Source organism: Lutjanus erythropterus, chromosome 2 (assembly GCF_056507025.1).
Source record: "Lutjanus erythropterus isolate fLutEry1 chromosome 2, fLutEry1.hap2, whole genome shotgun sequence".
Lineage (NCBI taxonomy): Eukaryota > Metazoa > Chordata > Actinopteri > Lutjaniformes > Lutjanidae > Lutjanus > Lutjanus erythropterus.
This window is the reverse complement of record NC_139318.1, coordinates 21849723-21877170: the sequence shown is the minus strand read 5'-3', so window position 1 is coordinate 21877170 and position 27448 is coordinate 21849723. Positions and strand designations below refer to the sequence as shown.

Genomic DNA, 27448 nt, shown 5'->3' with positions numbered 1-27448 from the left:
TAAGATGAGCACAACATAATCTGCAAAGACAAGCAACAATGAGTCCTACACTTTCACTTGATCAGCTGTTTATAACTCTGCCAGTGTCTGTCAATGTAAAGCTAACCCTTTTATCCCGAAAACAAAAGACCACTGCCCTGAAAATATAGACTCTGGAGTTGGAGTTCAGTGACCGTCTGCCAGACTTAATTAACATATTGTTCAATTTAACCATTATAAGCATCAACGCCTTCTAAAATATTAATGATTTCTTATGACTCATAAACAGACATTAATCACGTTTCACATGAAGTGAATGAACATGAAATGGGCAGTGTGTGAAATACTGGAACAGAAAATTCAAAGAGGAACATGTTGGCTGTAGCGCTGTTGTTGGAGAAGCAACATGTTCCCTTAATCCCTGATGACATTTCATGGTCATTTTATGATTTAGTACAGTAAATATATTACATACTCTCCTAAAAAAATAAATTTTTCATTGTCACGTGGGGATTACATCACCACCTTTTTATGTCTGACAATAATTTTGAGTGACTTATAATTAGCAATGGCAACACACAGACACTGTTATATATAGAATGGGAATGAGTGTATGTTGAAATGTGGGAATAGAAAATGAGACTGAAAAAAAGAGCCAAAGGGAATGTAATGAAAGTGAGAGAGAGAGAGAGAGAGAGAGATAGAGAGAGAGAGAGAGAGAGAGAGAGAGAGAGTGAGAGTGCGAAGGGGGGTGGAGACACATCTGGACAACTCATCTGTGGCATACTGAGGTCATGAGTCACACACCACCACACACGCATCATTTCCTGTATGTTCAACCCTGCCATTGGCTGCTGCTGGCTCCTTGCTTGTTGACTGTAAGCATAAACCTGCTCCTCCTATTCTGTCATATTCACACGCCAGCAGCCTGTCCAAAAGAAAAAAAAAAAAGAAAAACACTGCTGTCTAGGCAGTCAGGCCAGATTATGGACTGGAACAGATGAGAAAAATCTACCCTTTTGTATTGGGCATTTTTTGGACTGATGCTAAACATTCTGGCCAGGGTCTTCTGGGTGGTCAAAAGATGCAGCCATTTAAATATCACAGACATCATTTGCCATGTTTTGTGTCACATCCAACACCTGTTTTTACATCTGAGATATGGCTGCTTTATGTGTTAGCTACCTTCTCCAAAATGGACAACAAAGAAAATACAAAAAAAAGAAGAAGCTGATGATGTTGCTCTCTTTGGAGTATAGAAAGCATGTAATTTAAAAAAAAACAACGTAGATTTAACTGTCAAAACAAGTTGCACAAGCAGAAGATGTCAATTTGATATGTCTCATTAACAATTAAAAATCAACTTTCAATGGCATCTCGAAGTCTTTCCTCGTCTCACTAATGCACATACTGACATGAAAATAGCAATACTGTCACTCAGATACAAGAGGTACTCTTCAATTGCTTCCTTCTTTCAGTAACAAAGCTGTAATCCTTCACCATCAGTCAGGCACATCCTGTCCATGCTGCTCGCTGTAGCCAGTTCTCCGTTCTGCCTGTGTGTGTGTGCCCACATGTGTCTATCAGGATGCGTCTGCACACCACGAGTACTGCAGTGTCTGTGTGGGTGTGTGCATGTGTGGGGGGGGACAGCCGTGGAGAACCCAGCTGAAACTGCTGGAATTTCCTGCAAATTCTTCTGGTACTTAAATTGTCACGTCCAGTGTGAGGCGAGGATCTGGTGAACACTGCATGATGACAGCCACAGTGATGATCCTTGTACTTTTAATTACTCTGATCATAATTATTAAACACAAATACATGTTTTTCTTAATAGGAAATCTCTATATCAGCATGACGCTATTCCTAAAATTTAGAGGAGTGTGTTACGATGTCTTTTTTTTCCTGCATGAGTCTGAAATCAATCAGGCTCATGCAGGGATGTATTGTTTAATGTGCTAATAACGGTTGTGGTTAAAAACAGACAGGACAAAGAGGTACATCAGGCTTAATTTTCATCTTGTGAAGGACCCCAAAATGCCTCATGCATAATTTCTTGTCTGATGTCATCTGGTTTGAAATGAACATATTTCCAAATGACAGCTACACCACATTGTGCGTGCATGTGGAGGACGGGGCTGCCAGACTGTCATCATTTGGTATTTTCATTTTCTCTGATGGTCTGCACTGAGAAAGTCATTTCTGTCATGTTAATGCATTCTCTAGTCACATGGAAAAGGGATGTGAATGTAGACAAGCCGCGCTGCACACTGAGTTGATCTGATCGTTCACAGTTCTTCTATGCGAGTATAAAACAGAGCAAAGAAGGAGAGAAAGGAGAGGAATAAATCTGGACCATATGATTCCATAAAATTTCAGCATTTCTGCATTGTTTCTTAATATTGTTTGTTCATTATTCCACTGTTTATATATTTTTATTTAATAATATATATTTGCTATGTTCCTTTTTATTTTATTGTTAGAGTCATTTTTATTTTATTTATCTCTTTGTTATACTCTCTCTGGAGCTAGGCAGCTAGCAGTTTTTACAGGTGTATCAAGGCTGAACAATTTAACTACATTTTATGGAAATCACTCCAATATTTGTGAAAGGTGAAATGCGTGCCAAAATCTCATTTTAAATTGAATACTGTCCTGAAATGTATTGACCTGTATTTTAGGGATGGACAAATACATTACAAATACATTATTTGCAAGAACAAATAACGCTATGGAGACGAATACTACATCTACACGAAGTTGCTCTTTACTACTCAGGAAAAAATAATTTCCAAAATGTAACAGTACACTACTTTTTTACTTTTAACTAAGTACATTTCAATCATACATTTTTACATAAGTGCTTTATGTTATTATTATAATATTATGATATTAATATACGTATAATATTCTGTTGTGTATTGCAGTAAGATTAACCTGTCAAGAATTATGAAACCAGCATCACTGAAATTTAAGACCATTTCCTTCAACTAAAAGACATTTTTTATATCTTTACTGTAAAAAGTTCCTATTTCTGCAACTTCTGGTATAAACCACACCCACTTCTGGTCTTTTATCCAAATAAAGATACAGATAATTTTGTTTGTTGAACAGATACACATAGGGATGTCTCTGTGTGCCTCTACTACACATCATATTTTATACACTTAAGAAAATGTCTTTGCTTGACACAGGTCCTGCAAAAATCACATCATTTAAATGAAGATGAGAGTAATGAAATTATCATTCCCTCTTAATATCACTAATCATATTGAAATTATATTTATAATAGCAGTCACAATAATTGCAAATTGGTATGTTTTTTCAAACTCATTCAACCATAGATTGTATGTGTGACAATAAAACTTGATTTGATTTGATTAAACTTATACCGAAGGTCTTGTCTGCAGATCTGAGGGATTGTGGAGAGACCAGGGAAGGACAGGACTGAGAATATGAACATAATGAGTGCGTGAGAAATCCAATGACGTTTTAATTCAGAGAGAAGTGCTTTAATTAAGGTTTGCAGGTAAGTATGACAGTGCAGACAGTTCTAAACCATCTGTTGACCAACTTCCTAAGAGAAGGTACAATGACGCATTCCTGCTGGCTTTGTGTGGATAAATGTGTTGTTTCTGTGGCTGCTTTTCCTCTGATTCACAGTGTGGACGAGCTGCCTGAAAGCCAGGCTGAAACATGGCAAGTGTACTCGGAAGAAGTGATAAAGGGAAGGAGGGGAAGCGGGATGAGGGTGCCAAGGCTGTTGACCCGCAGGTTGTCTACACTCAGGAGCACACACGTACGCACGCCTGCATTCAATCACACTCCTTAGATCTCCACGGTCTGTCTTCTAGTTTCATTTTTTTTTATGAGACTGTTTTCTGAAATGAAACTTTAAGCCATGGAAAAACACAGCTGCTTTTAATGTGTTGCCACAATGTCTCTGACTCACAGAGGAGCTGAGGACACGTCACTTCCACAGGTATTAGATGCTGATGCTTAGTTCAGTTTTGGCTTCATTTTTTGTCCACCTGTTTACATTTGAAACACATTTGAAACAACCCACATGTGTAGATAAACATTCAGACCAACAAACGCAGCCAAATCGCCATCTGCAAAGGATGCAAACCAGACAAAAATAATAATTCATGGTGAGAATAAGCTGAGGCCTGTAGTCCAAGCTTCTACTACACCTATCTGAGAGGTGAAGAAGAGCGCAGGTTCCAGTTTCCAGATAGCAACAGGACTTTAAACATCTGATTCAATGAGCTTACCAGTCTAGCAGGCTATGTAAGAGCCAAATTGTAGCTATCTTATCTAAAGTGATAGTTCTGCTTACATGATGTGGGTTTGCATGAGGTAGCCTTCTTATTGATGGTTAGTGTATTACCTGCAGTTAGATGCCAGCTTGCATGCCCCCAGTTTGCTGAGAGGAGTACCAGCACAGAAGCAAAGCAATGAACTGCTGTGGTCAGGGTCAGCAGCAAACACTTTTAAAAACTTTAAAAATGTCCACCTCAAAAAAACAATATCAGTTTAAGTGTACTCTAAACTTAGAATATTTTCAAGGCCTTACTTTGCCATCAGACAGCCTCTGACGGGAAACCATTGCCATTATATCCCCCGATCTGTTAGTTTGTTTGTGTTATCGTGTGACTTCTGTGTTTTAAAAGGTTTGTTTGGATTCACCAAAGTCACACAATAACACAAACTAACAGATCAAGGCAGTGGTAGACCATTTGAATGGTTTTGAGAGAACAATATTTGGCTTATACAGTAGCAGTCAAAACTTTGGACACACTTCTTTGTTTCTTCTTTATTTTTATACGAAATGGTTCAGATTATATCAACAGTAAAAATTGTGGCCACTTTGAAGAATCTAAAATATCATAAACAAACTTGCACACTGTTCTGCACTTGTTATTAAATCTTTCACTGCAAGTGCAGAACACAGTGTGTGAGAGTTTATATTTTAGAATCCTAAAAAGCAAAAACATTTTGCCATGTTTACACATTTTTTGCTTACTACATATATTCATATAATTCCATATTTCATAGTTTTGATGTCTCCAGTATTATTCTACAATGTAGAAAAACATTGAACGAGAAGATATGTCCAAACTTTTGACTATAACTGTGGTTTCCTATGAGAAAATGCCTTCTGATGGCAAAGTAAGGCAATAAAATAACAAGAGCAATACAACAATGCAATGCATAGCTGTGATAGGCAAATATCTGGCTGATAATATCGATGAACAGATATGTTGGTTGGGCTCTACTGGAATGTATTTTTCTATGTGAAATGCTTTACAAATACAGAGTTCTTCTTCTTCCCTTGTTTGTACATGAAGTGAAAAAAAAGTTGCAATAGCTTCTCACTGAAATGAAACGATGTACTGCAAGTGAATTCTAATCACAGAGAGGAGCAGGTCCTGTGTTTTTCCTGTGTGAAATTCCTACAGTAGCAAACCCTTCAACAAAAACTAGAATCTTCAGCATGAAAAAATCATGAGATGTTTGGCAGATCACTGTGTGGTGCTGTGCAGTGTTTTCTTCCAGACTGTGTGCTGTTACCACAGCTCTTTCTACAAGAACTATTGAAATTTGTATAGAAATTCACCTTATATGCGGCCTCCAGGAATAAAATATACAAATAATATATGCTGTTGTATTATGCATTATGTACGGAGTCCTGCGCTGTAACATTCGGCTGTGTACTCAGACGTGTGCAGATCATACTGTTGTTCACTAAATACCAGCAGAACCATTTCACTGTGGTTAATAAATGTACTGGTGTGAAGCTGTGGTGTACTCACGGTGCAGGCTGAGGGAGATGTTTATGACTCTCTCCTCTGTGAAGCTCTTCAGATTGGGGATCTTGGCACATTTCAGGTGTGTGGACGCGGGCGAGTCTCCTACGTGGATCCAGCAGACGGTCTCCTCGGCATAGAGGAAGTCCATGGCTGTGGTCTGTTTGGTGCTGGTGGACAGCAGGCTGTGGACGGTGGTGCCGCTCAAGGAGGTGGCTTGGATGTTCTGGGAGTTGGCGATCAGCAGGACAGGCAGGCGGTCTACTGGAACTGGAATACAACATGGATATAAGTACAGGTTCACAGTGGGAACATGGACAGACCGGTGTCCATTCAGTCCTGCTGCTGTCTGCTGGTACTCACCATTCTTGGCCTTGCACGAGCGGTTGTCTGGCTGGGACAGGTACCCCTCCACACAAGAGCACGTGTAGGAGCCTTCAGTGTTGGTACAGGACTGACTGCAGGTCCCATACACACTGCACTCATCGAAATCTGAACAACAGAAACAACAGATGCTCTTATTGCTCAGGTACGCCAAGTACATTTAAGATAAATTCAGATAATAGTACCAACTGAAAATACTGTAGCATGAAAACATAACCCATGTCCTGTGTTTTCCCAGAAGTTACAGTAACAAGCAGCTAGCAGGAAACGTACCGTTCCCTTGTAGTATGTGGAGGCTCAGACCAGGGGGATGAAGTTAGACCTGTCTTACACAGTTTATTTTGGCCAGACTGAGGGTGATGGTGATTCATTAAAGGCGGCTTGTTGCTCAAAATTATATGTTGAGGTTTACAAGTGTTGCTCATCGATTCCAATCAAGGTTTCGAAACAGGGTTTTGTGGGAAAGGCTCCGCACACCCAGCCCCCCTGAATTACTCGCTATGACTTCTCCAAAACCTGGGTCAATACTGGTGCAGCTTCAGCACTGGTGTGGAGTTACCGGACAGGTAAGCACATAAGCCATATAGGCCTCAGTTTGTTATTAGTGCAACATATTACAGCTCTCCAGCGGGGCTCTCATTCTGTCATCCTGTCATGTGCTGGCTGGTTACCTCTTCATGCAGGAATCAAATACAAACATCTTATATTTTTGCAGACTTATTGATTAAATGCTTGCAGCACTTGCTTAACTGCAGGTTTCATGGGGGGCCAGAGGGCGGCCATTGTTTTGAAGAACTCACCTTTGCATGTCTTTCCATCTGGGCTGATCTCATAACCACTCTTACAGTAACAAGCAGGTCCTGCTGGAGTCACCGCACAGTGTTCCTGACATCCTGCCAGCGAGCAGTTGGACATAAACTCTGCAGGGGGACAGAAGATGGAAATTAGTTTTTTGTTTAATGTGTGTAGGAAGACAGGAAGGTGGCAGACATTGTATAAAGACTATGACTAGCTACTGAAGGGTCAGTTCATCCCGAAATTTAAAAAAAAAAAAAAAAAAAAAACATATTTTACCTCTTACCTGTCAACCTACTAAACCTAAAATTGCACTGTTACATATTTGCAGTATAATTAATAAAAAGTACTATGTAATCTGTATTGGCATGTGGATCTGTGGTGTCAGTAGTCCAGTATCCGACCAGTAATTAAAGCAATAGTTCACCCAAAAATGAAATTTCACTCAATAAAAAATATGGTGTGAATGGCATCTTTTTGGGTTAAATTTTAATGTTGCTGCTTATGGACACTTGGATTACACAACACAAGCAGTATGGAGCCTTTTTTTTTATGTGCTGTTTTTTTTACATTTTAAAACTGGTCACCATTCACTTCAGTTGTACTGGATTTGGCTGTATGGTGTTTTCCGCTGAAGCTCCAGGAGTGTTTTGTGACCTGGAGATCTTCACCCATCCTCATCGGCACAGGTGTGAGTAAATATTGAGTGAAATTTCATTTTTGGGTGAACTATCGCTTTAATTAGGCCAGTATTAGAATCCGATACCAATACTGGATCGGATTGTCCCAACTCTAATAGATATTGTATACCCAAACAGATTATTTCAGTCCTTCATCACACTGGGTCACCTGTCAGTAAATAGACTTGGCATCATTTGGCTGATCTGATATAAAACAACCACTATCACTAGTCAGTCAGAAAGCTTTGTAATATGAAAGTAATGCAATTACAATTTCACACGGTTTCGAGCACTTTATCCAAAATCTAAGCACTTTCATACCTTGAAAACATCAAAGTTCAAGCATTTTCAAGGATTTTCAGCACTTGTTGTGAACCCAGTTATTCATAGATTTTTTTGGGTGTGACGTGCCAATTTTTGGAGTTATTGGCTGTACAGGTATCTGCCTTTTCTCTAATATACTGGAAGTATATTCGATTGTGGTGCCCACCGCACCTAAAAAACAGTTTCATATACAGGAGGAACTACTTTCTGCCTGTGGTAGAAACAAAGTAGTTCATGAAACTGCCCACAACGAGGTCTGTGGATACTCTTGAGCAACCGGGTCAACTAACCGCCGAAAAATACATATGAAAAACTTGGTTATTCAAGAACATCTGCAAACCCTGTCATGAGAAGTTTCATGGAGTAACTACTTTGTTTCTACACAAATAGTTCCTACATTAAATTATTCTTTGGAGCTCTGAGTGCCATCCAGAATCTCTAAGGCCAATATCTCCAAAACTCTGCAACTCACACCCAAACAATCTAGAAGACCAGAGAATAAAATAAGGTTTTTATTTATGTTTCTTTCCTGTTTCAGTTTTTAGGCTGAAAGACTAAAGGATTTGGATTTGCGCAATCCAATTATATACAATTATATAATAATCTATTCAATGTACCATTATAAACCTAGAGATTATACTGTGATCCCTCATTTTATTCATCCTGCTTGGTACTACTGTACCTGGCAGAGGACACTGAGGGAGGGGGATGTCTGTAGTTAATGGGAGCAGGCGCTGCTGCAGAAGCTGCCATTGAACACTTTCTGGGGAATATTTACGACTCAGGGTGTTGAAGTGCATAAATACTTGTTCTGTGTGGCTAAATTAATGAACTCTCTGCAGCCTCCTGACAATGTGGCAGATATAAATAATACATGGTCAGCTCAGTTACCCATCAGCTCATCATCAGCATTAGAACTGGCAGGAGACTTGATCTACTGTAAGTGTTGCTGAATGCACTGTGACTACATGTCAGCAAATCAGAAAGTGAAAGCCTGTCACAAACAGTGCCTAGATCTGTCCCTGAAAACGACAACAACAGAAAAAAAAACATCTATTCAACCAGGATGCGTCACTGATGATAGTGAAGAGTGAAGAATCATTCAAGCCAACAAGTAGATCATAAGTGAACAACAGCTCAGTACAAAAGCAGCACAGATAAAGAATGAGGAAAAAAAGGCTTTGAGAGATTTTAGTCTATAACTTAGAGCCATTACTATGGATAACTTGTTTTGATTTTATTTGAGTTGATTTATTTAATTAATTATCATAAGTTGGAAAAATTACCAATATAAACTAAACTTAAAGGAGGACAACAGTAAAAATAGAAAAAAAGCCATTGACCATATATCAAATAAGTTGAATCCTTATTTAATATATGATCTATGGTTTGAGTGAGTTGTTTCTCCCTGCTCCCTCCTCCCATGACTTGAAGCTCAGGCAGGGATACTGAAAAGGAGCACAAGCTGAGTGCAACATTGTATTTTGACAATGACAAGCGGGGACGAGCGAGTCCTACACTGTAAGTCAATCAGCTGTTTATAACTGTCAGTCGTCTGTCAAAGTGAAGCTCAGCCTATTATCCTGAAAACAAAAGCCCCCTGCTCTGAAAATCCACACTCTGTAGTTGGATGTCGCTGCTGCTTTACTACCAAACAGACTCCATTATCGTTTTACTCAATTTAATCTTTATTAACATCTACTCCTTCTAAAATATTATTAACAATTTATTACAACTCGTGAACAGACACTAACTCAGTTGACAAACATTCAGCATTAATTTTAACTCCTGAAGTGGGCAAACAAAAACAGTTGTTCTGGACTGGAATTGAAATTTCAAAGGAGGACATACTGGCTATAGTGTTGTTGTTGGAGAAGCCAGTACATCATTGTAGCATGTTTCTTTAATCTCTGATGACTTCTGATTTAGTACAGTACATATATTACATATTTCTCCTTTAACAAAAATAAAATATGATTTTAATGTTAACTGATATGCCACTTTTCACTTCTTCATGGTCCAATATTCATGTTGCCCTGATGTAGCTCAAGAGTGGAAACTGAACGTAAATGTACAGTAAAGAGTCATTGCTGAAATGTAAACTAGTGATAAGAATCATGGAAAATTCAAAATATTCAGTATAAAATATAAGTATACAAAATAGGAGTTTCTGGACATCAACTCATTTCACATGTAATAACAATATCAATATTTATCACTGTTTATTGCTACACTAATGATTACATCAACTCACATTGTTGTTTACATTGAGCTGCACATGTGCAAGATGCAAATATGAGTCTGAAACGAAATAGTTGACTTGTCTTTGATTCTAAGTGAGTGACATCAAAATGTGATTTTCAGTATTATGTTTTAAAATCCCTAAAATCCAACTTTTTTCAAGCTGTGAAGTGATGCTGAGGTGGATTGTTCCTGAAAGCGAAACAAATATTAGATACCAAGTCTGTAAGTGGAAGGCCAGAGACACAATCAACAAATACTTCTGCCCTGCACTCACAATCAATACCTCCCTGCTAACCTAGACCATCTCCAAGGCTACACACACACATGCACACACACACACACACACACACACACACACACACACACATCAAATATAGAAGGGCACAACAAACACAACACGCTACACTCACACCTTCCAGTCAGCTGACTAATGCATAATGGAATCTCAGCGGAGTTTTCAACTGAGCGCTGCATATCCTGTGAGATATAAATCAAGACACAGTGAGTCATAGTCAAACAGACACAGTCATGTCAAACCCGGCTGAGATCTATCAGTCACAAGTGATTCACTTTGCCCAGAGACACGAACAGACAATTCACACTAACACAACACCTCCGGGGAGAGAGGATCAAGAATCTCACCACGCTCTCCAGACAATAAAAGAAGCAAAAGCCCACAGTTTTAGTGCTGCTGGGCTGCAACTGTACACTGGATTTCTGCACGACTGACCAAATGAATTCACGAAATCAATAATAAAGTTAAACTTGAACCTGAACATCTATAACTGCTGAACAAGAAGAAATGAAACCACATAAATCAGCAGATTTCTCTTTAGTTTGAGTATTTTTGAGATGTTCCATATAAGCAGTGCCCTGCTGCTGAGCCCTTTGCAGCACAATGCATTGAATATTACAGACAGTAGTACACAAGTCTTCTTCCTGCTGCACTCCAGAGGCTTGCCGGGACAACCACAGTTCAAATTACAGACATGCCCGGAATTTTCCAAAACAAGTCTGAGCACCCAACAACTGAGATGTGTTTAGAAAACCAACATGGGCAACAATGTCAACAACCTATCATGACACATACCGCAAAATATTTACTTTGGTGCAAATTAAACTATATCAGATGCTCTGCTCAGACGAAAACCACTCATATCAGTCAGATGGCCCCTGACTGGGACACTTAACCCTTTAGAACACTAGATTTACTGCCTCATGGTTGCATCTCTTTTGCAACAAGTCAAGTTGCAGTTTACATTCATGTGTGGACACACTCATATAATATGCTGTATGCACGTTCATATTTCACTGGTGAACTGGACTTGAAAGAAACAGGGCTGTGCATCTTCACTGACCTCACTATTCGATTAGATTACAATTATCTTGTCAAGGATTCAATTCAATTCGATTTTACGATGCATCGCGATTCATCTCGATGCATTGCATCCTCAATTTCTATATTACGGTACATGGCTACTTTTTCATCAATGAATACAAGCAGTCAGATAAATATGAACTCCCTTTTTTACTGTTTAGAAAGTGCTTCAGAAATCAATAGCATAAAAGTCTTAACATTACATTGTAAAATAAATAAATAGCATAAGTCTAGCCTCCCTGTATTTGTGTGAAATTGTTCCATCTTCAACAACAAAAATACTTCTGCAGTCTAGCTGTAGCTTCTAGCAACTGTCTTCTGCTCAAATAACTGGTAATAAAGCTGCAACGATTAATCAATTATTGATCCATTATTAAATTAATCACCAACTATTTTGATAATTGATTGGTGGATTTGAGTCATTTTTTAATCATTAAGTGTCCAAATTTTCTGATTCTGGCTTCTCAAATGTAAATACTGTCTGATTTATTGAGTCCTCTTATGACAGTAAACTGAATATTTCTGTGTTTTGGACATAACACATTTGAGGATGTCAACATGGGCTTTGGAAAACAATGTTCAACATTTTTCTCCATTTTACGGACCAAATCTGTGATTAAAATAATTGCTAGTTGCAGCCTTACCACAGACTAGGGATGTACACGATTAAACATCGCGACCCTCGCTAGTCGGCACCAGAAATACTAGTCAGTTTAGCTATTTATCAATATTTTATTCATGTACAATGCCAGTTAGTTGCTTCTAAGGTGTTATACAGCCGCCGGCCACTAGTCGGGGCTGCACCCGCATCAGACAGGAGCCCTTCTCGCCCAGCGCGTTTGGCCTGATGGCCGGATGGTTTTGATCAGCAAAGCCGGGCAGATGACAGCTCGTAAAACAAGCGTAGCTTCGCAGTGTGTTGATATAAATAATGGAAATAAAGTTGAATGTATGCTATGAGAGAATAATCTGATACATTACCACTGGACTGGAGTGATGTGTGACCCACATTAAGCACAGACACTGACATTAACCTGCACACAGAACAGCTACTGCCGCTAGCTCTGCTAATATTAGCCACGCCGTGTAGCAGGCTGGCAGCTAACGTCAGCTCCAGGTAAGCTAAACGATGTCGTTTAACCCCAGACACTGTGATCCTTTTCGGCTTGAAAGGTGAAGCATTTAATGATATATTGTCATGTCTTGTAGGATAATGTGCAATGTTCGTATTGCACGGCGCATTTAAAATACGATTCGGCGATTGCTGACTGATTAACAGCTTCAAATCATTTAAGCTAGCTATATACACAATATTTTTCAGACAGTGTTTTAATATTATCAGTTAGTAAGCTGTCTTCAATTTTATCTGCTTTCTGAGTGTTTTCTTATTGATTGACTAGTCTAAATTAAATGTGTTTAATCGACAGGGAAGGTCTGGGTGATTCTCCTCCTTTCTCAGAGTTCAGCGGCAAAGTTGACAACATCTCATCAATTCTTCCGCTGTTTTCTTAGTAGCGCCAGGCGTTAGCTTCTCAGAGTGAAAACGGCTAACGCGGTTTCTCAAGCTAGTAGGTATTTTCAAGGCCTTTGATTTTTGTGTGACAGATTTTACCTACAGCGTGTGTCTTGTCCAGTTCGTGCTTCCCAGCAAGTTCATAAAATCTGAAATATGCACAGGGGTCTGCTTTTGAAATAATAAGTGCGTCTTAATTTTCACCTCCCTTCGACATATTGTGCTTGCTCCGGCGCTGGTTGCTACCAGGAAGTTATTTTGAATTTTAGAACTTTATTGTCCAGCCGCGACTGGAAAAACAAAACGGAACGTCTGGACGCTATAATCGATTATGTTCTGTCACTGCATCCATGCAGAATTGTTCACGTCTTAAAAACGATTAATTTCGACACCCCTAGTAAGAAACAGGAATTCTTCTCTCCAGGATGTCTGGCAGACTTTATAGGGCTTACCTGGTGCAGTGTCATCAAGGTGTGAAAATTCGTCATAAATCGTGAGAAATATGAGACAATTGTGACCTCGAGAGGAAACCAGGAGAGGGCAATGAAAAACACGAGTCTCCCTGGGTAACTGTATATTTATTATCTATCTGTACTTGTTGTGATGGTATGTCATTATATTAGTCTGTTCTGTTCATATGACATTTTCTGCATGTCTGTCTGTCCTGAATGAAGGGTCCCTCCTCTGTTTCTCTTCATGAGCTTCCTTCCATTATACCCATTAATGCGGGATTTTCCTCATCCAAGCTGATGGTCTAAGGATAGAGGGTGTCATCTGCTGTACAGATTATAAAGCTCTTTGAGACAAATTTTTGATTTGTGATAGTTAAATAAAACAGATTTGACATGACTTTATTAAGCTTTTTTGTTCTTGTTTTGCTGTATATCTATTACAGGTTCAAGCTCAAGTTCAATGAAAGTTCACATGCTTGGCCAATAAAGCTGATTCTAACAGAACACCATGGATATTTCACACACATCTTCAAAACAGCGTCACAAAATATCCATTCAGTCACCACAGTTTCAAAGTGATTAGTGTCACCAGTATGGTCATTATCCCCCTACTGCTCCTGAGTTCTGGTGTTGAATAATGGCCAGAAAACTGTTTTTGAAGAACATTTACAGTAAAGTCAACCTCTGAGCTTTTGGATATAAGATATCATCACTTTATCATTTGATTCTATTAGACATTTGTATAAAATTTTGTCATAATTAGCCAAAAAGGTCACAGTGAACTTGACCTTGGAGCACTACACTAATTGGATCACCCCTGAGTCTAAATGAACGTGTGTGCTAGATGAAATTCCCTCAAGGCGTTCCGGAGATATGGTGTTCACAAGAATGGGATGAACGGAGAGATGGATAGATGGGCGGACAGACGGACAAAAACATGCCCAGAGGCATAACAAAAGATGTCAATATGAGAGATATGTGATATGAGATATAAACACCAACCGTTTCACCCAATTCTAACCTGAACCCTAAAACCAAGTTCAGACTCAAACAGTCAGAAAACTGACGTGCTCCACTCTCACCTCAAAGACCAGCCAGCCTGAAAGAGCATGAAAATTTGATGTCCTCTCCCATGCCTCTCTCTTATGTTTCTTTAATAAATATTTCATCCTAACTCATTTTTTTAACTGAAGGTGGAGGTGTAATGGTGAGATGAAAAATATAAGAAAAGAAACAGGTGCCCACCCCGTGCCAATCAAACTGTCAGAGCCTCGGGACAGAATCATAATTAAATCTTTTGTTTTGGTTCAGCAAGATTCGTAGTTGTTGGATTTTGTACAAGCTGAAGGTGAGACAATCGAAATATTTCATTAACACCAATCATGATTATTCAAGAGTAACATCACTTCAGTATATACTGTATATAAGTGATGCAGCACTTATGATGCCTGCTGGGTAGTTTAATATTTATATTACCTGTGATAGGATTTAGACCAATATGAGACAGAAAGTATCTTAATGTGCAGTATTTGATCGGTTACCATCAGACATGAGCCTCTTCTAACCTTTTGACAGACATGACTTCCAATAAAGGAAGTCGTCAGAGATGTTTAAGTTCCCTTTAGACTTCCTCCATTTCCAGTCGTAAGTCATCTATTCAGTGGTGATATATTGGCCTCTTGCACAGTCGAGTTCTATTTTCTCTCAGTGTGGTCAGCTTGATCAGCACATTTTTTTTAAAGGACATTACATTCTTTAGCCTCATCATAAATTGCCTCCTGGTTACTGGTTTCATAATAATAACTTCCCTAATCTAATGCGTAACAGAATGAATTACTGACTGTCTTGTACCACATATATCCGGATTCAGAATGTCAAATATACAGTTAGTTTTGTTTCTACATAACATATGCTCTTAAGAGATAAGGGTTCCAAAAGGGTTCTTCCTGAAGGGCTGAGCCATGTGCATCATAAGAACATGTTTTTGAAGACTGGCTTCGTCAAGTTTTTTTGGAAGACCATTCCAAGACCATTTTTTTGGAAGAAGAGGACCTCCTTGAAGAGGTCTTTTCCACCAACATGGAACCAGCCCTGTTCTGCTTCAAGCACCTAGTTTTGAGTGCATTTCCACCAAAAATAAATTTTTTCAGAACCTGAGAAGTTGGTTCCCAGGTTACCAGCAGGAACAAAAAAATAGCAGGTTTTGCTTGGGAACCAAAGTGGGCGTGTCATTTTCTACAGGCTGTTGTGCATTGTGCAGCACGATTTATTGATGACATCCCCGATTAAAATGGTTCCTCTCAAAAATGGTGTAAATGGGGGCTAGTTCATTATTTCACACCAAGGAGAAAAAGGGCCTTGACAGGGTTCCAAGTGGAACCTTTATTAAAGATTCAACAAGGAACCAAAAAGCGTTCTCTTCATTTCTAAGAGTGCACAAAACTGCGGCTTGATGAAAAAAAGCCAACACATGCAGCATGTTTTAACACAGCACGATCCAGTATTTTCACACTGATGTGGTAAATCAATCTGTTACTGTGACTTCACTGCTGCTCACAGTGTGAAGACTGCAGAGGCAGGAACTGTACGATAAGTAAGCGACAAATAGAAGAATAGAAATCCAGTCAGACTCTCATTTCTTTCCCACAGACAGCACAAGATCTGTGTTATTAACCTGCACACATTCATATCGCATGTTTGAAAAACTGCACATGTCCTTGTGTGTTGATGATGTGCGTGACAGTGATACCTCTGCAGTGTGGGCCCTCGTCCCAGCCGTCAGTGCAGTCTGGAGCCCCGTTGCACAGTTTGCTCATGTGGATGCAGAGTTCTGTTCCTCCACACTGGTACTCATTGGGAGGGCAGCGGGATATGGTGCTGTGTGGACCTGTGGAAGACAAATATAAACGTGGTCGACTGAGAAGGTCAGGATGATGTAAGAAGGGTGTGTACATTTACTAATACCGGCCAAATGTATGCTATTTTTCAAAGGCAGTTTTCTGTCACCTTTTCATGTGATAATCCTTTACATAAATGAATAAATGTCTTTGTTGCTCTAAATCCAAACTCAGCCTCTGCTCAGTTTATGAAACCCTCAGAAACTGATGAATAGAATAAATGGGGACACTTTTTAAAAACATGCCTTAATTCTTGTTCAGTTATCTTTTCCCAATAATTGATAACTGAATCATTTATTAATTTCGCACCCACTGTTAAACCTGGGCATGTTTGAGATCACAGATGGCCCAACATATATTTACGCAAACAGAAAGGCACAGGGCTGCATGATTATGTACCAAATTAAGATAATCACAATTATTTTTGACCAATATGGAGATAACAATTATTTATCATTATTATTCACAGATTTTAGGAACAAAATATTTTTCATTACACTTTCACATTAAAATAAACAGATCACTGCTATCACGTCCATGTTGTCCTGCATTATTGCTAGTGCATCTAAATCAGACTGGTCCTTATTCCTAGTACATTCCATACAAACAAAATATAAATACAACTGTCCTTTCACTTTGACGTTGTGCTAATTCATATAATGACCTGTTATATTAAAGGTTTGTTTGAATGTCTAATCTGGTGCAGGAAAAGGGTGTGGATTCAGTGAAGTAATTCTTTTTGGCGCTCATGCATTTATCATGGTGCAGTTTGTGGTGTTTGAACCAAACTCCACTGGCAAATCAGTAATTTTACTGTGCAGAACACTGGAGTTGCTGGTCTACCGCTGCATCAATTGGTCCATTTTTTGTGTTATTGTGTGATATCAGTGTCTTAAAAGGTTAGTTTAGATTCACACAATAAGACACACAAACTAAAAGATTGAAGCAGCAATAGACCAGCAACTCTCATACTGATGGAGTACTAATATTAATTTGTTAAGGTTGACCTTCTTTAGGAAAAATATGAAGTATGTTTCCCTGCTGGCCCTGTCCGCAGCAGTACATTGCTTAGCTTCTCCTGCTGCTTCTCCAAACTGTGGGTGTGCCAGCCACCATCTACTGTAGGTAATACATTGACTATACCAAGCTATTGATAATTATTCCTTGAATTTAAAATACTTCCATACAATGGATGATTATCCATTTTGGGGTACTAGCTCTTCACCCTCTGCTCCAGACATCTGACTTTCGTTTTGCCTGTCTGCTCTCTGTGTACTGTATTACTCCTCTACTTTGTACTGCAGCTGCAACCTCCGGGAAATTTTTGCACAGACTGCTGCAGGGTGGCTTTCTGTTAGTTTAGGAAGCACTTGATTTGATATGCAGCAGAGTTTTCTATGAGCGGAGCAAGCATTTCCAGCATCAATATCACCGTCAATCATGTTCATTTAATTGTGGGAAGCCAAAATCATGATTGAGATTAATATTCGATTCATTGTGCAGCCCTAGAAAAACATTAGACACTATTATGTTGTGGATGGCATTGCTAAATAAAATCAAACCATTAATCTAACCCAAATAGAATCTTTCTTTGCTCCATTATTAACTGTCATCTGATGTATATTGAATGTGTGCTAGATTAAAGTTGTATATCAAAGTAAAAGATGCAAAACTCAACATACTTTGGTTGGATTTTAGGGCGGTCTGTGTGTGACTCGATGAAAGTCACTGAAATTGTTCTTTCTGCTTGGATTTGCAATAAAAACCCTTCTCAGCAGGCAGAAATACAACTGCAATGTCATGCCAAAATGGATGGCAGAATTGCAGTGTACCACCTTATCAGTGAGCACCGCTCCAGCTGTGCCTCTCCACACGCCCTGCGAACACGAGGGTATGTTTGGAGGCACATACAGTGCAGTGCTGTGTAGCTATGATTCCAGAGATTGATCTTACCCTGGGATCTTTGTCATATGCCTTCTCCCTTTGTCTCTTTCATCCATTTTATCTTGACTATAAACTGTTCAGTAAAGCAGAAATGCTTTCAAATCAATCTTTATAAAACACCGCCCTTTCATTCTGCCAGTGGATGACAGACTTTCTGACAGACAGCGGGCGTTACGTGTGACAACATATTTGTCAGACTTCAGCAACACGGCAATGTTTCTCACTATCTCCCCCAGTGAGAGCACATCAAGCTCTCTCTTCCTTCATATTTGTGGACGGCACCACAGTGGTGGATCTCATCACAAACCATTATAAACCTTGAAACAAGACAGAAGTCACCTGCAGTGTGCGTGCAGCAAACAACTGGCTATGAATACACTAAGAACAGGTAAAATGAGGATTGACTTCCAAAGATCCCTCAGGCACACCTTGGGCTGCAGAATTAATTGAAATCACAATATCGGCAAGTGCAATAACAAAATCACAGAAGAAGATTTTTTTTTACCATATTGCGCAGCCCTAGCCCCATCCTTACTGTGAAACAGTGGCAGTCAGAGAAACTCAAGGTCTTAAAGCCATTGCTGACCAACAGATGAACAGACGGGTACAATGCCTCTTTCTCCTGTCCTAAGCACAATCTCAGGTCAGGGATGCACCCAAGTCCGAATATGTCATTTGGAAAAAGCACAAACACTGTGATGGAAACAGATTTCCTCTGTCTGACGTTGCACATTTGAAAGATGTAGCTCTCTGATTACCTCAGCATAGTCAGATCTACTTTACTCAGTCAAAGATTTAATGCACCACAACTAGTCAGCTGAAGAGTATTTTGGATACATGTGTACATCTTTATACTTATACTTGTTTATCTTTGCAGAATGTCTATTTCAACTGCACAACAGAATCTTCTGATTTAGTGAACTTTTTTTTCCTGTTTCTGATATTTCTTCTATCCCTCAAAGGGGAGTTGATGGTGGTGAACATTAAATGAAATTCAGTTTAGCAAAAAAATTAAAAGAGAGAGAGGGAGACTGTATGAGGGTGTGGTATTTCATATTCAATTATATGTCAAATGTTGTGAAGGCACAACAACTGCACTGCCAATGAATATTAGGTATGAAAACACAACATTTGCTCAATTTAATGTGGTTTCTGGTATAAACCACACACACTCCTGGTCTTCTATCTGAATACAAAGACAGATTATTTTGTTGGTTGAACAGATACAGATAGAAATAATGACATCTCTGTGCACCTCTAGCTCAGGTGTATATTCATTACCTGTCAGCTAACCGCATATCAGGGAAATACACAACAAACAGGCAAAGGGCAACATACATATGCACCAACTCGCTGCTTCCATCTGCACTAAAATCTCTGCTTTGATACACTTAAACAGCTCTTTTCTCCTGTTTTCATTCCTTTTAAGGGTTACTGCAACTGATGATTATAAAAATAATATTATATAATATTGTTATTATAATAATAATACTATAACTGTGTAATGCTGTATTTTCTGAGACATTTACCGTACTCTGAAAATCTCATACAGTCGCAAGCTTTCTTCATAATTGCATACTTCTACTTCACACTTTTCCCACTGCACTTTATAGCCTGTGGACCTGTCTGTATTATAGCTATATGATTTCTGTAAGCACAGAAATACAGAAATGTGGTTCACTGTAATGGTCAAATATGTAATGAGTGGGGCACTTGTTTAGACTGTTGCTTGGTAACTAAATCCATGATGAGACAATGTACGTCAAGATCCGTCTGACTCAGCAGAGCAACTGATCAATCACACTGTACATGCACTTTGTCATAAATAATCAGAGCCGCATGCCGTAATGTTGGGAAAAACTGAAAACTTTCTTCATTTTCACAAGTTATGAAACCTTATACATTGTGTAAGGTCCTCTTGTAATATGTCTACATGTGCATTGTTTTCATAAACTGCAAGAACTGCAAGAACATCACAAATTCAGGGGAATTCATTCCCACGTGTCAGACAAAGTTTCTCAATATTCTAAAATCATTTGTTCAAGTCTCCCATCTTTTCTAAATGCTAGCTGTTTTGTTGCTTTATTTTGTTTCCCAATAATTCTGCCTTCCCCATCTCATCGGTCATGGACTTACATTCATCTTTTCCTCTTGCCAACTTAGCAGGCAGAACCACAAGGCAGACATTCAAAGAGCCATTGTGGCAGCAGAAGATGGCCACTAGAGAAAACTAGCAGGAATTACAAACACACCATTATCCTAACTGGGCCTAGCCAAATGACTACCTTCACTACGTCTCCAGTGTACACACATCCATCCCAGAGGCAGAATACTGACAGTAAGCACACCAGTGTAGTGGCATGTATGCTTTGTATTGTAGTATGTGCAAAGAGAAGACTTTGGGATCCCTGGGGAAGAAAACATATTCATCTTGAATTTGAGTTTGGCCAAAACTACTCCCTCCAAGGCAGTAAATTTATGCAGCTCTAAATCAATACAGAAGAATGTACTGCTAAAATCATTGGATAATTGCAGCAAAGGCTTTAATGACCTTATTACTCAACTCTTTTTCTTGGATGATGTTTCCTGCCTTGTGACTCTGGCCAGTCTTTCAACCACAAAAAGACTAATGACTCAGCACCACTTCTCTTCTTTAAGTAGGTCTGTGTGTTGCCCTTAGTGATTCAATTTTGTCACAATATTTCCAACAAAAAACTCAAATTAACCATGCTAACTGTATGTGTTTGACAACATTTATGTGTTTAAAAAAGCTATTAACCATGATATATATATTATAGTCATGATACTCATATGAAACAATACGCTGCAGAGGCTTGTTTGTCTGTACCAAACATATTCATCGCACTATTTATGTTTCAAATATGGCAAACAGAGAGATGTTTCTGTTAAAGAAAAAATTTTTTTGAGAGCATACTTGCACACAATTTGTTGCTGAAAGATAGATATGAGGATCGATACCCCTCTCATGCTAGACTCAGCAGGTGGTTATCTTAGTTTAACAGCTAGCCTGATTCAATAACCTGCTAGTCTGACTCACCAAATGTAGACTGTGAGTTTAAGCCGTTGTGGGAAACAACAGGAACCTCCGTGCTAACACATACATGCTGAAAATGACAAGTTACCCCAACCTGGTCGCTAATGACATGAATGTAAACAAAGTAGTAGCTGTTTCGCCATTTTAATGTCTGCACTCGCCTCCCCCAATGCAAATGTTACAACAAAACACGTTCACATCCGGCACTATTTTGCAGGGGCACCATCACTGCATTCTGGGCTGCGCACCACCTAAGACAACTGTAATTGCCTGGCCATTTTTCCCCTCTATGATAGGAAGATATTGTGAGAAGCCAGACCTTTCCTCAGTGCTATGTGCTGTGGAGGTTTGGCTATGTAAGACTAATTACATCTAGAGATAACAAATTAACACTTTATTATTTGTGTGTTTATTTCATAAGATAATTGAAATGGTGGAACAATAATTAATCATTCTGATTTCATTGTGAGTTATGTGTTGTAACCATTTCTTGGTGACCAGTTGCCCGGCAACTTAGCGATGACAGCAAGGCTTGATGAAGTCCCTGCATTCGGCCAGTGGTCTAATTAATAAAAAGATTAAACACAAATGATACAACATGTTATTAGTGCCTTTAGAGCTTCCAGCCTTCATGCTGCTAAGATAAGCCAATAACTAATTTTCATATTTAGCAAATAGAAATGAGACTGGCATTGATCATCTCATCTAAATAGTTAACTAAAAAAAAAAAGCAAATTAGCATATTCTGGATGAGATTTGCCCCGAAAAAAAGGCATGTCGAATTTAGCATTTGACCTTTTGTCTTGCTGTGTATGATTGCATCTCCTGTGCATTCACACGAGGGAAGGACTATGCATAAGAGCAAAAATATCATGCCACTTGATGAATTAAAATAAATAAAATGAATAGTTCTGCTTATGTGACAGTTAAGTTCAAGTTCTGAAATTGTTTTAATAAAGTTCATAATTATTCTAAAAATTTTACTTTATCAGCATCAAGAAAAAAAAACTTCATAGTTCATATACTATAGGCTCACTGTGATTCATTCATTATTTATTTTCATGAATAAAAATGTTTCAGAAACAACTTCTGCTCTTCCAAGCATATTTCCCAAAAATGTTTCACTGCTCCTTTAACTTCCATTAATTTATTTTAATGTAGCTCTGGTGTTTTGTTATATTAATTAAGACCAATGGTGATATGATTCATAATGGTAGGTAATTTGTCTAATTGCTGTCTATTTTTAATTAAAAAGTGAATAAAAAATACAAGCAAGATGCGTGAACTTCTTCTCCCTGTCTTTTTCCTTGTTGATGCATGAACTTCATTTGAAACCAGTTACTCTTCTACAGGGCATGTGGAAAGTCAAACTGTTGGCCATCCCTCCTTCTCACTCTCTCTCTCTCTCTCTGTCTTTATCTCCTCCCATCATTTTTCTTCCAACATCTGTTGACCCATTTACAGTAAGTGTAAAGTTGGAGGGCAGCGTGTGGAAAACGAACACAAAGAGAAGCAGAGAGAGAAGAAAGTGAGAGAGGCAGAGAGGAGACAGAGAAGACCGAGTGGAACACCTCATCCACAGGAAGTGGACAGAGCCCCACAAGGCTTCATTCTTGTGCGAGCTGGCAGCGGTCGGCGGGGCCGCAGTGGAAAAGGCATTGCTAATTTGAATTAAACAGGGTCTTTTATTCAACATTCCTCTACTGTGAGTGAGCCAGGTTAGCCGGCCCAAACCTTCTTTTTTTTTCTTTGAGAAGTTTCTATTTGCTCTATTTCTCTACACAGCTTGTTGAATGGTTCAGTGAAAGATCCACACAGACTGGCTGGTACCGCTTCAACTATTCTCTTCTGTAGCTCAATTAGGGCACCTAAGGAAAAGGAAAATCATCCTGGTGTCTCCATCATGGACCCGTCCAAAGGCTGCCCTCGTGACAGTGCCAGCGGGTGAATGCTGAGGCTTAAGATTTGACTATTCTTTTCCTACGGAGAACTACACATTGTTCCAACGCTTCACTTCTCTGTTACAGACGTCATAGAGACGTCAGCAAATACCACTTTTAGATTTCACTTTTTCCATATGTCTGACTCAACATGCACAAAGAGACATCAACGACCGCAAGCTTCCTCAAAATTGCAGTTTTTTTACAGTTAGCATAGCACATATTTACTGTTTGTTTTGTACACAGAATTCTTGAGCATTTGAGTCACTTCAGTGTCTTAACTGTTAGCAAAGTTAGTTGTGTAGGTAGCTAGTATTTTCGTCTTCATACAAATTCTGGTTTGGTCAAAATGAACCCTTAATTCACTGCACTGGATGTGAAAATATCATCAGAATAGGAGAGAGAGGGAGGTCAGACATTAAGGGAGCATCAGGGAGAAACAGCATGTAAAGCCAGAATATTTTAAAATCTAATGCAAATAATTACGATTTTATTTCGACGAAGCCAGAGTTGGTGATTACTGGAGCAGTGGAAAGACGAGCCTGAATGTAGTGAGTTTTATTTTAGATACTATAATATAATATAATATAATATAATATAATATAATATAATATAATATAATATAATATAATATAATATATCTCTCTCTCTCTATATATATATATATACAATTTATTTATATGTATATATATGCATATATACATATACATATACATGTATATATATAGTTTGTAACACGGACATAGGTCACATTACATTGTGCAAGCAGAGAATTATTATTCTTATGTACATAGAAGAAATATAACACCTGACTTATACTTTTCTGCAGGCGACCAAGTCACCATTAGCACCAAACAAAGCCTTTCTTCTTTAAGCATCTATCAAAACAAGATTGCAGCATGCTGGATTTCAGACACCTTGCACGAGTGGGGTCTTTAAGCTGCTACATATAGAGGTAGATCACATGCACATTTCTGGTTGGAGGGAGTGAGGGCAGAGGGGGTGACAAGGGTGGTGAGTGAGGGGAGCACGAGAACTAAGGCTATTGTTTGGATCACACAAATCGGCTGTGGCCTCCTACAAAGCAGGCTGAGCTGCAGTGTTGTAAGCAGTGTCACGTGCGAAGCCTGATCTGAACTGTGGCACGGCCACCTGGAGGGGGAGCTGGGGAAGTTGTGCGGCCACGTGGGGCACAGTGATGAAAGCGGGGCTGGCACTTTATAATTATGTGCTGTTTTGGGATTAATATTTTAGACACATTCATCAGTATTTGCTGAGGCCTTTCATACTTTGAATTTTTTTTTTAATTTCCTTCACAAGTAAGGTTTTTGCAGAATGATTCATCTTGGAAACTGTGTCTCTGATCTGTGTTTCCTCTCCAGTAGTAGAAAGAGGCCCAGCTGACTGAGAAGGAGTCAAAATCAGGGTCTGGATCGGCCTGTCCCTGAGCCCAAAGCTTGTTAGGCTGTGGGGATTTTCCATTCACTAGTTCATGCTTCCCCTCCATATGCTGGTCAGCACAAAGCTTATTCAACCAATAACAAACACACAAACAAATAACAAGTTGCTGCCAGTGCAAGAGCAAAACATAAAAGGGACTTTATTTCGGCCAAAATGAGGCCAACTGTGGAGAGGCTAACCACTGCCTCAGCTTTATTTTAAACACTGTACAAACCCATGCAGGAATTCAGTGGAATAAACTAATCTTTCTCATTAACTCAACATAAATATACAAGTTTTTTTTCCAAGTCATTTGAACTTAAAAATTCTAGTACTTATTTTTAGAATACTTCAAAACTTGTAAACATGAGTTCTTCTTAATTGAGGTATTTGGAAATGATCAGTTAAGTGTACTCTACAGAGATCAGCATATTAGCAAACTTCCCAGCATGCATTGTTTTAAAGTTAAAACTCCCATGAAACCCTTATTTTTCACAGATTAAAGAAAACAGTGATGAAAATTTGTTGTGTGTCTCTAATACTCTTCCAGACAAGCCGTGGTAGTTTGTTTTCACAATGATGAAAACACAGTGAACCATGATGGAGGTTAGTATGAACATGTCTATTTAAATTCAGTCAACTTAACATTTGAAGGTAATTTTTAAAAGTTAAAACAAATAGTTTTTTTTTTGTTTTTGTTTTTTTTACGGTGAATCTGACACAATAAATCATCTTGAGCAGGTTCAACTCTAAAAACTTTCCCCTACTGCCTTAAAAATGTGAGCTGGCTGAACTCAAAGTTATCTCATTTTCTTTTGAAATTCGCTTTGATAAGTCAGCAGTTCCCAAACTGGGGATGCGGAGTCACTGAGGGGGTCGTGGATGACCGGGGGAGAAACACAGGGTGAAACAAAGTTGAATTAATATTTCGAAATAAATAGTTTGCTGACCTTTATTTCACAAAAATTCCACTTGAATCCTTTTTATCCACTGCTTCTCCAGTTATTGCTAATAATTTGGGATCTGGGGGCTTCTGAAGAGCGGCATGCAAGAAGAAGTTTTGGAAGCACTGAGTTAAGTGAACACACAGCAGTGCATTTATTTATTCATTTCATCAGTCAAAAGACTTCACGTAAGAAAAAGGCATGTTTATAAGAAGTGGTCTAAAAATGAAAACGAGAAAATTTAAGTTATATTGACCTGAGATTAATAAAACCTATATATTTATGTTGAGTTAATGATTCCACTAAATTTCCTGTATGAAGTTTTACAGTGTACAGACACTTCAGCATATAAATACAGCTACATATCCAGACTACAGCACATTCAACTAACAAGTATTAGATAATTAAAACTAATCCTGCTACTTTTCACAGACATCAGCCAACCAGATACAGATGAATAATTTAACATGTTTATCCATAAATACACCTCATGAATAAATAGCGTTGCACCACTTCGCTGCCAGCAGCTCTTAATGACACACTAATACTAGGTTTCTCTGACCACTGATGACCATGTCCCCTCAAACCAGCTGGCCCTCTCTGTGATGCCCCTGGCCCACATGACACATTCTTGGACGGAGCGCCCGAATCCTGACCAAGCAGCCCCAAGGCACCCCTTGACCCCGCCCCCCCTCCCCACCATCGTCTGCCCTGCCAAAGAAACAAAACTCCAAACAAAACTAGGACACGGCAGCGACAACTAGGCGCGACAACACCAGACCTTCATTTAGACCTGAGAGATGATGGCGAGGCCAGTATGGGAGTTTGTGTTTTCTGATACTGCAACTCAACACGCTCTTGTCAAAAAGATCACGGGCAGCAGAAGAGCAGTTAGCTGCAGAGTGGCGAGGGCGACGATGCCTGCACCTCACTGCCTGTTTACTTCTGACAGCTATCCTATAAACACTTCAGCCTGCAGGTGAAACACAACACATTAACCTGCCACTCCAACCACACCTGTGGCTGCCTCACAAATACCAGACTGGCTTTATTTTCAGCTGCCTGCATTTCTTTTTTAAGTATCACACCCGAGTTTATTTTGGACTGCAATGTAATTCGTTCCATTTTGGCAGGACATACATAAGAAAAAAATGTAAACACAGGCTCATTTCATGTGATTTCTAGGAGAATCCAACCCAGTGGCGGACGTTAAGAATAACTAGATAGAAACAGCCAATCAGTGAAAACGTCTCACTGATGGTCTCATTTGTATATGTAGGTCATATTGACTATTTTATAACCAGTTAAAAACTCCTTGTTGTAGCTTTAAAATATTTTTGGCTGCAAGACTAGAAAATGGTTACATCATGAGCCACCTGTATTACAAGACCTTACTGAAATGATCAAGGATATTTCAGTAATGGAGAAATTGACATTTTCTGTAAATCTGCAAGAAAGCAGATTCTAGTCATATTAGCTTATATGGATACAATACGTTAATACCATAGAACCAGATTATTTCATAACTTTTTGGTCCCAGCAACAGGCAAAATTTATCATTATTTAAAGTAAATCAGTGAATGCTACAAATAAATAGTGTTTATTCCAGTCTGTTCCCAATTTCCCCCACCTACATTGTTTCTTTTTATTATGTTTCTTTTGTATAGTT

The 27448-nt window shown here is 38.9% G+C and overlaps 1 protein-coding gene across 2 annotated transcripts in view; it reads right to left on the bottom strand.

Annotated features, from left to right (window-relative positions):
* Positions 1-27448, bottom strand: part of LOC146331533 (low-density lipoprotein receptor-related protein 1-like) — a 147308-nt gene that overhangs the window by 87782 nt on the left and 32078 nt on the right. For both annotated transcript variants that reach the window (XM_084732587.1, XM_084732578.1), the window contains exons 3-6: positions 16309-16446; positions 6974-7093; positions 6153-6281; positions 5796-6059 (exon numbers count right to left, since the gene is read on the bottom strand). In XM_084732587.1, the coding sequence (XP_084588713.1) occupies positions 5796-6059; positions 6153-6281; positions 6974-7093; positions 16309-16446 (651 nt within the window). The remainder of the gene's footprint in view (positions 1-5795; positions 6060-6152; positions 6282-6973; positions 7094-16308; positions 16447-27448) is intronic.